Here is a 9,216-nt window from a genome sequence, read left to right as displayed (position 1 = left end):
TTTTTTTTTTTTTTTTTTTAGTATGGAGGATTGAACTCAGGAACTTGCACTTGTGAGGCGGACCTGATGCCACTGAACTAAATCCTCGGCCCAGGTCCTTGTTTTTAATACCGGCCTGCAGGGGGCGGGGCGGGGTGCAACTTCTGCTGTTGGGGTTGAAGCATCCTCACCATTACCTTTTTACGTAATTCATTCCTCAGCTCATGACTTAAATTTGTTCCTGAGAATTCTGCCAGTCAACGAGGAACGAGGAAGACAAATTTTTTTCATAAAAAATTATTTTTCCTCTGTGGTAAAATGCACCTAAAACCTCCCATTTTGATAAAAGGATCCAATTCGGAGGCATTCAGTAATGATCACAGTGCTGTGTAACCATTAGTGCTGTCTCCTTCCAGAACATTTCCACCTTCCAGAGGGAAACCTCAGACCCGTTCAGCAGTTGCTTCGCATTTCCTTCTCCTCCTGACCTGGCCCCGTGACTGTGTTAGGAAACTTGGCAAAGCGAGTTTGCCGATGGGACTGAGGCTCTGGCTGTGGGGCGATGGCCTCATGTTACCCGGCGGGCCCTGCAGTGCCGTGGGGTCCTCATAGGGGACGGAGGGTCACAGCTGGATGGGGGATGGCGAGCTGAGGACTGCAGGCGGCTTCTTGAAGCTGGGAGGCACAGGGACCGGATTTTCCCCTCGGATTCCGGGATGGAGCAGGTGCCTGCTGACCCCTGACGGTGGCCCGCTGGACTCATTTTGGACTTCAGCCTCCAGGGCTGGGGCAGAATTGATGCTGTTGGGGGCTGGGATGGAGCGAGGCCTGGCTCCCGCTGAGCAAGTGCTCAGCCCCTGAGCCGCTCTCACAGCGCTGATTCTGTGTCTTTCAAGCTACTAAGTTTGCGCGAATAGGACTGATTCACTGGTTCACAGCAAATCAGTGGTTCCATCACCTGCCTTGCAAGACTAAGGTCCTGAGTTCAATACCTGGTACCCCCTCAAAAACAACAACCAAAAACTTGGGGGAGGGGTTGCCTGGGGATTTAGCTCAGTGGTGCCCTTGACATTTTGGTTTTTTGGTATGACACAATTCATTTTGTAAAAAAAGATTGTGTAAAATAGAGAAAACAAAATTGGACCTGTTGGCTTTATTTTTTTATACTAGAGATTGAGCCTGGGGTCTTTACATTAAGCTATGTTCCCAGGCCATTTATTTATTTTATTTTATTTCAATACAGGGTCTTGCTATGTTCAAACTCGTAATCCTCTTGGCTCAGCCTCTTGGAACGCTGGGATCACAGGCCTGTGACACCATACCCTGGTTTGTTGGGTGGGGTGTTTTTTGAGGCAGGGTCTCACTTTGTAGCCTAGGCTGACTTTGAACTTGCCATCCTCCTGCCTCAGCCTCTAGAGTGCTGGAATGACAGGTGTGTGCCACTGCTCCCGGCTTCTGTGTGAGCCATATTTCTTTATTTCTTTATGTGTTTTTGGTACCGGGGATCAAACTCAGGACCTTGCGCTTGCAAGGCAGATGGTGGCACCGCTGAGCACCTAAACCATTTTTATAATTTTAAATTTTATTTATTTATTTATTTTTGGTACCAAGGATCGAACTCAGGTCCTTGCGCTTGCAAGGCAGGCGGCGGAACCCCTGAGCTAAATCCCTGCCCTTCTGAACCATTTTTAATTGAACAACTGGTGGCATTAACAACATTCACAAGGTTGTTTAAAACCGGATGCCTGCGTGCAAAGAGCGAAGTCGGAATGAATCCCTAGTGGGTTTTTCTAACTTGTCTGTGCTACCCAATTGGTGGGGAGGGAAGGAGACGGCAGCAGAGAGGCGTTGAGGCCCCTTGCAGGGGAGATTCTGGTGTCCTCTTGATTCAGGGCCCTATACCCGCACCCGGGTTTCTGCCCCACATGGCAACCGCCAAACAAAACTCCATCCCCCTTGATTCCTACTGAAGACCCCTTGCAGGGAGCCACCTGAGATATAAAAATAAATAGGTTTTAATGGAGGCGCTGGGGCCTCCGTTCCTTGTAACTCCAGGGACCGGACGGAGGTAGAGGGTTAGAAGTTCAATGCCAGAGGCCAAACTTCTCGGCAGCAGGAAGGTCCAGCGTGGGCCATTGTGCAGTACAGGGTTAGCCCGGCCCACGGGGAGACCTGGCCTTTTGTCCCTGTGCCTGGGAGGTCACCTTGAAGCCCTCGCACAGCCTGCCAGACAGTTTGCCTGGGTGCCCACACTAGGGGTGTCCATGCTGGCGGGGCCAGGGCCAGGCGGATGGGGAGGACATGGAGCCGGCCCCAACTAGGAGCCTGGCCGTGAAGGCCTCCCACAAGTTGCTGGGAGTTGTGCTGTTCCTGTGGCTCCCTAGGGACAGGCAGCGGGGCAATGGCCCTGGTCCCCCCCAGACTCTGTCCTGTGTGGCTTTTTTTTTGGCTGATTCTGATCTCCATCCTTTTGCTGAGACCCACAGTAGCCATGAGTGGATGGTATTTCTGAGCTTGTTGTGTCCTCAATGGAACCTGTGCCGTCCAGCACCCTGGGAGACGGTCACAGGGTGAGGTCTGGTGGGGCAGGTGGCCCGTCGTCCCTTTGGAGGCACCGGCAGCCATGGCGGCAGGGTCCAGCCAGTCCCTGTGTCACCTTGTGCCCCCTGTTGGTGTGTCCTCCAGGGAGCTGGTCTGGGCTTGCATGTTCAAATATGTGTCCTAGAGGAGGGACAGTCACATTAGCCTTGGGCTCTCTGGGACAAAACCAGAGTCTGCACTCAAAAGAAATGTGTGGAGAGGGCCGGGGATTTAGCTCAGTGGTGCCACTGCCTGCCTCGCAAGTGCAAGAACCCAAGTTTGAGCCCAGGTACCAAAACAAAACAAAAAAGAAAGAAAGAAATGTGTGGAGAGCTGCCCGCCCTGCCCTGTCTCTCTGACATTATAAAATGCGATCCCAGGGGCTTCGTTTAGCGAACTCTATGGGGTTTCTGCTCAGCAGCAGAAGCTACATCAGGGCAACAGGAGAAAACACCCAGGCTCCAGGCTCCCGATGCCTCCCCCGCCCTGTGAGCAGCCCGGCCGTGGGCCTGTGGTTCACAGTGACCCCGCATCTCACCCTGTTCACACCATTCGCCGAGGAGCGGGCTGGGCGCCGACCTGGGGAGAGGGAGGAAAGGCTGTCAGGAGGGGCGGCAGTGCCGGGGGCGTCTGCACCCCACAGCCCTACGCCTGCCTCCGCGGTGGATACTGAGGGAGTCTCCCTCCCGGGGACGGAGCATGTGCTCTCCGAGGAGCCGGCATCCAGTTATTTGGTTGGTTATGAAACAGAAATAAAATATTTTGTGTGCAAAGGCACTGAAGTCCCCTCTCTACCTTTTAGGAGCCGTGTGACCTTGGACCTAGGCACTCTGTGCCTCAGTTTCCTCAACTACCAAACAGGCTTATTCAGAAGACAGTAAGTGTCCACTCTGCACCAGGTGCATCTGAGACACTGATACAGCTGGGAACGAAACACAAAAATTCCCAGCGATCCTCCTGCCTCAGCCTCCTGAGTGCTGGGTGCGCCACCATGCCTGGCTCCCAGCAAACACTCCTCTAAGTGTTCTTCTTGTGCCCGTCCTGGCATCAGGTGGTGCTGGAGACACAGTTGAGACCTGGACAGCCCTACCTGTGCCTTCCTGGGCCTTCCTTTCCCTAGGCTCCAGTTCTGTCTCTCAAATGAGGGCAACTTCAGGATTTGGGGGCCTAGTGCTCCATGAGAGGCTGCACGTGGGGGCTGTGGGGCCGAGGCTGGCACACAGTAGGAGCTGCTGCGCTGTGGATGCTCAGTGGGTGCTGAGCCCTCGGGTGGGTGGGGAGGTGGGGACTCACCACGGCGTCTGTAGTAATAGTAACCAGACAAGATGACTACAAAAGTAGACACCAGCACCACGATTATGATGATACTTGTCCTGGGGCCTGACTTGTCCCCAAGTGGTGCCTCTGGAAGAGAGGAAGGAACAGACATTCAAGTAAGAAAGGCCTGGCACACTGACCATTATTGTCATGGCCCAGATTTCCTCTAGGGGGCGCCCACCTGCCGGCCTTGGGTTAGAAGGCTCCAGCCCATTGGAAGCCAGCAGAGCTGCCGACCGCGACCTAGGCCTGGCCAATCAGAACAGTCCATTCTCTCTGGCTGCTGTGATTGGTTCATAAGTGGGCTATGACCTAAGAGGGGCCAATGAGAGCCAACCTTGATGAAGTGGAAATTGATTTTTTTAAACCGGGCTTGCTTGCTTGCTTGCTTGCTTTCTTTTTCTTTCTTTCTTTCTCTCTCTCCTTCCTTCCTCCTTCCCTCCCTTCCTTCCCTTTCTCTCTCTCTCTTGCAAAACTGGTATTTTCTCTCCCTCCCCTCTTTCCTCTCACCCTTCCTTGTACTGGGGGATGAACCCAGGCCCTTTGCACTGAGCTACACCCCTAGCCCTCTTCTCATTTTCTATTTTGTCCCAGGATCTCACTAACTCATTAAGCTGCCCGGGCTGGGCTAGAAGTTGTGATCCTCTGCCTCAGCCTCCTAGAGTGCTGGGATGACAGGCACGAGGCAGCACATCCAGTTTAAAAAGTTGAGATTTTAAAGTGAAAATATTTCCGTAGCCTCCTCATGTGGATAGCCAACTCTTCCACTACCAGTTCTGGGGGCCAGGAATCTTCGATGCTTTCCTGGGTCTGCTGCTAGTCCAAAGTCCGGTAGGATCTGCAGATGCCTGTTTCCTGACTGTTTCTAGCCCTCCTAAAAATCAGAGTGCTCCCGTGTGCCAGGTTTACTTACAATTTGTAAGGCAGACTAGCTACCTTCCCTCTTTGGTCAAATTGTAAGTAAGCCGATTTTCTCACTTATATGGGCTTTTCTCATACTTTTGATGGTGGGCAGGTGAAAGGATCCAGATAGTTGGGACCCAGTGGCTTGGGGCCCCAGTGACACTGAGGTTTTGGTGAGAGCTATTGAAAGCGGTATTTCTACTCCTGGGATTCCTGTTAACTCCCACAGTGCTGAGGGTGCAGAGCTTACCTGAGAGTAAAATCAGCATAAAGAAATCAGAGAAGCAATATAAAGAAAAGTTCCTTCATTACCTGGCTGGAGCACCTGGATCTAACTACACCTGAAGGTGTATTTTCACTAAAGTTCTTTTTTGGGCGGGGCTTGGATTCTTTTGAATCAGGCTTCTGTCAAATGCAATCAATACAGCTCTGCCTAAGACCATAGGAAAGGCTTTCTCTGAGACCTAGAAAGAGGCTTCCTCCACCTGCCCCAGCCTCAGCTGGGTGGCTGAAGAGTAGTACTGGTGGTACAGATGCTGGGTTAACAGGAAGTAAAGTTCTTTCCTGACAGGGCTTAGCAGAGGCACGGGAGTCACAGCCGGATTCCCATTGCCAGGAACCACACTCAGACCTCGCCTGTGGGCGATCCTGCTGCCACCCCCTCCTTCGGGTCGCCCTGACCCCTGCTCCCAACTCCTCACCTTGAAGCAGGACTGTCAGCTTGCCCTGGCCAGTCCCTACGCTGTTGGTGGCCAGGCAAACAAAAGTGGTGTTGATGGACTCATCGATCGTGCGGATCAGGAGCTGCCTCTTCTGGGGCTCAGCAGAGAGTGGCAGGGTTCCCGTGGTCCTGGGGGAGACGGACAGGAGAGGAAGTGGCCTCCGCTGAGGCCCTACAGCAACAGCGACAACCTGGGAGCAGTCCGGAGTCCTCCTCCTCTCCCAGCCACGTCCAAGCCATCAGCAAATCCTGCCGACCTTGCCTTCTAAACCCACGGAGAATCCCGGCCTACTCAGGGCCTGTGGGGCGCCTTCCCTGCCCTTTTCTGCCTTCGCCCCGTCTGCCCCCTACCTGGCCACCAGGGGGCGCCCGCGACCCAAATCGGTGTAGATCCCTCTGCTCCGAGTAAAACCTGAGTCCCGACCCCACCGCCTGTACCTGTCTCCAGGCCTCCGCCCGCACTGTCTATCGTTCTGTGCTGCCTCACTGTCCCCACAGCGGCCTCTAGATTGAGCCTCAAACCCTCCGCAGGTGCTTCCAGGCTGTTTGCAAATGCTCTTGCCCCAGGTGCCCACCCACGCCCCTCCGCCCCCAGGCCTCTGCTGAGAAGTCACCTGGGTGACATCATCACTGCGCCCCCATTTCTCCATACCCCTCCCCCTTTTTCAACATTTTATTTATCTGCCCTTGGTGGTGCTGGGGACAGAAGTAGGTAAGCACTGTAGGAGCCAAGCTCCTAGCCCTTCCGCTTTTACTTTCCATAACGTGCATAAAAATCTAGTACATTATGTATTCCACCGGCCTATCTACTTATTTTCCTTCCCCCTCTAGAATGGGCGTCCACAAGGGGAGGGGAGTAGCCCTGTCGTGTTCACCAGAGTGTGTGGTTAGTGACCTGGGCCCAGTAGTCAAAGAGCAGAGCCCAAGTTGTGGGCTGTGGGTCCCGAATCCAGACACCCCCATGGGTCTGGCAGCTAGACAGGAAGCAGCACCACCCCTGAGGAACCATGACCGCTACTCCTCCCAGGGCAGCCACTGTCCCCAAGGGGGCCATCTAGCACGGTCGCTGGGAATTTCTCGTGACGTTTCTGTATGTGTGACAGTTTCCCTTATAAAGTGTTGGAAAACATGGAGCTGTGGATTTATGTGCTTTGACACGGAAAAGTGTTCACAAGACAGAGGGAAGTTTTCAAAAGCGCACATACAATACAGTTCTAGTTTTTGTTTGGGAACAAAAAATGGCCTGCAGGACATATAACAAAAGGTAATAGCAGATAGCTCGGGGAGAATCGAGTTTGGAGCCAGACAGGATTTGAGACTGTTGTTGATCTTTGTTTTTGTTTTTGTGGGGCTTAGGATTTGAGGCACTTGGCCCAGCCCTGTAGTTGAACTTTAAGTGGGCAGCTGCAGTGCTGGCTCCTGGGGTCACATGGGAGGCTGGTGCTCAGCTCAGGACAGTGGCGTGGAGACTGGGCATCAGCAGCCCGGACTAAATACCTCCAAGCAGAGCAGTGGCAGGAAGAAAAACTGCTGGGCTGTGCCTGCCCGCTTTCTTTCTTTACTCTCTTCTATTCTGCTCACCCCGCAGGCCCAGGGCTCCGCCCCAGCCTCCCTCCCTCAGACCCAGGCCACTAGACTCACGTGTTCCAGACCACATCCCGGGGCTCTGGGTTGCTGCGGACGTTACAGTTCAGGGTGACCTCGCTGCGGCCGAGGTACCAGTTGTGGTCATAGCCGGAGATGGACACCTCAGGTAGGTCTGAAGGGAACAGGCACATGGGCTCAGGGATGGGGAGCCTTCATAGGGGCTGAGGAATTGTGGGCTTTCACCTCACAGCAGGAACAGGCCTGAGTGGGTTGGGGAGCCCCCAGCTGGAGGAGTCTGGGAGGAGTCTGGGGCCAGGGTTCCCTCAGAGAGCAGAGACCTGGCTGTCCTCAGACAAGGCACACAGAAGGGGCTCCTCAGGACCTGCCTTTCTGTGCCCATTTTTCTCATCCTGGCCTGCCTGGAGTGTCCCGTGAGCAAAGACCTCTGGGATACCCCTAACATTCAAGGTTCTGACAAATCCTGCAGAAAGGAGTCCCCTGCTTCTCTGCCTCAGTGCGATGGCAGGGGACACTATCCTAAGTCCTCAGGGGCCAGGCCAGCAGCACAGGGCTGTTTGTGGAGTGGGGAGGAGGCAGGTGCCAGTCACTACCAATGTCCTCCTCCCTCAAGGAGAACCTGTTGCTCAACTGCCTGGGTGGGAGCAGCCAGCACAGACAGGGATGGGGGACAGCATGGTGAGTGCCTAGGAAGGCCTGGGTGTGCTGTTGCCTGGCACATTGTGGACAGAGTATTGGGAAAGCAGAGAGGTAGCTGTTGTGGACAGGTCACTCCTGGGGAGCCAGTGTGACAGTGTTGGGGACAGCACCAGCACAGAGAGTGTCCCTGGGAGTTGGAGAAATGGGTGGGAGCCGAGATCTGTGCTGTCCAGTGTGACAGCTGTCAGCCAGCTGTGACCCTGGGACACTTCAGACACGGCTGTCCTGAAATGCCACCCAATTTCGAAGGCTGCCACGGGTCCTTGCTCTTGCGAGGCAGATGGTGGAACCACTGAGCTAAATCAGCGGCCCATCAAGAACGGTCTTTTTTTTTTTTTTGGGACAGGGTCTCACTATGTAGTTGAGACTGACCTGGAACTTACTATGTAGCCTAGGCTGGTCTTGAACTCACAGTGATCCTCCTGCCTCAGCCTCCCAAGTGCTGGGATTATAGGCATGTGCCACCACACCTGACTTTTATTTATTTTGTTTTGAGACAGGGTCTTTGAGACTGACCTGGAACTCACTATGTAGCCCAGGCTGGTCTCGAACTCACAGTGATCCTCCTGCCTCAGCTTCCCGAGTGCTGGGATTACAGGCGTGAGCCACCACGCCTGGCAAGAACGGTTTTAAAAAAACAATTGCTTAAAATAATAACACTTTGGACATACTGATTTACATAAAATCCACTATGAAAATAAATCCCTGTGCCTCAGTGCTGGGGGTGGAACCCAGGGCCTTTGTACGCAGGACAAATGCTCTGCCACCTGGCTGCAATCCTGCCTCTATTTATTTTATTTTTGAGACAGGGTCACCCTAAATTGCTCAGGCTGGCCTTGAACTTGCAACCTTCCTGCCTCAGCCTCCTAAGTAGCTGGCATTACAGGTGTGTATCACCATGGTGAGCGCCATCTCTTCATCGTCTTTTAATGGATGACTCGTGGAAAACTGAGAAGAGTGACAACTCCCCACGGCTGGTGGCCTAAGGAGTGGGTGTGGGGAGCGGGGCCAGTGCTTCCCGATGTTCAGGGGAGCCCGTGAGGACAAAGGTAGGGCCATGTAGCAAACGGAGGAGGAGTGGGTGTAGCCGCCGGGACCTGGGGCGGGGAAGGCAGTGTAGGGTCGCGCAGGGACGCAGGTGCGGGTGTGGACAGCGGGGTGCAGGGCGGTCGCCGTACTCACAGGGCACGGAGAGGTTGACAGGCAGCGCTTCCGGCTCCGCCAGAGTCTCATGCTCCACTCTGCACACGACCTGCTTGCCGTGCACCCGGCTCGAGGGCACCACGGAAAGGAGGCTGGCGACGGTGACCGTGCCCGGCAGGGGCCCCGACTTCCGGCTATCGCCGAACGTCCCGTTCAGGTCCGAGTTGCCGAGTAACCAGGAGACCCGGGCGGGCGGGCGGCCCCCCGAG

At 54.4% G+C, this 9,216-nt stretch overlaps 1 protein-coding gene across 1 annotated transcript in view; it reads right to left on the bottom strand.

Moving 5' to 3' along the window:
- Window positions 1-1,597: 1,597 nt before the first annotated feature.
- LOC104861764 (poliovirus receptor homolog) overlaps window positions 1,598-9,216 on the bottom strand; it is an 11,806-nt gene continuing 4,187 nt past the window's right edge. The window contains exons 3-7 of the mRNA XM_033765840.1: window positions 7,142-7,259; window positions 5,481-5,629; window positions 3,853-3,963; window positions 3,098-3,138; window positions 1,598-2,700 (exon numbers count right to left, since the gene is read on the bottom strand). Of these exons, the coding sequence (XP_033621731.1) occupies window positions 2,632-2,700; window positions 3,098-3,138; window positions 3,853-3,963; window positions 5,481-5,629; window positions 7,142-7,259 (488 nt within the window). The 3' untranslated portion in view covers window positions 1,598-2,631. The remainder of the gene's footprint in view (window positions 2,701-3,097; window positions 3,139-3,852; window positions 3,964-5,480; window positions 5,630-7,141; window positions 7,260-9,216) is intronic.

The sequence above is a fragment of the Fukomys damarensis genome, unplaced genomic scaffold (assembly GCF_012274545.1).
Source record: "Fukomys damarensis isolate Sample0158 unplaced genomic scaffold, DMR_v1.0_HiC HiC_scaffold_19, whole genome shotgun sequence".
Lineage (NCBI taxonomy): Eukaryota > Metazoa > Chordata > Mammalia > Rodentia > Bathyergidae > Fukomys > Fukomys damarensis.
Note: the sequence above shows the minus strand (reverse complement) of the source record. Positions and strands in the feature narration are given on the sequence as shown.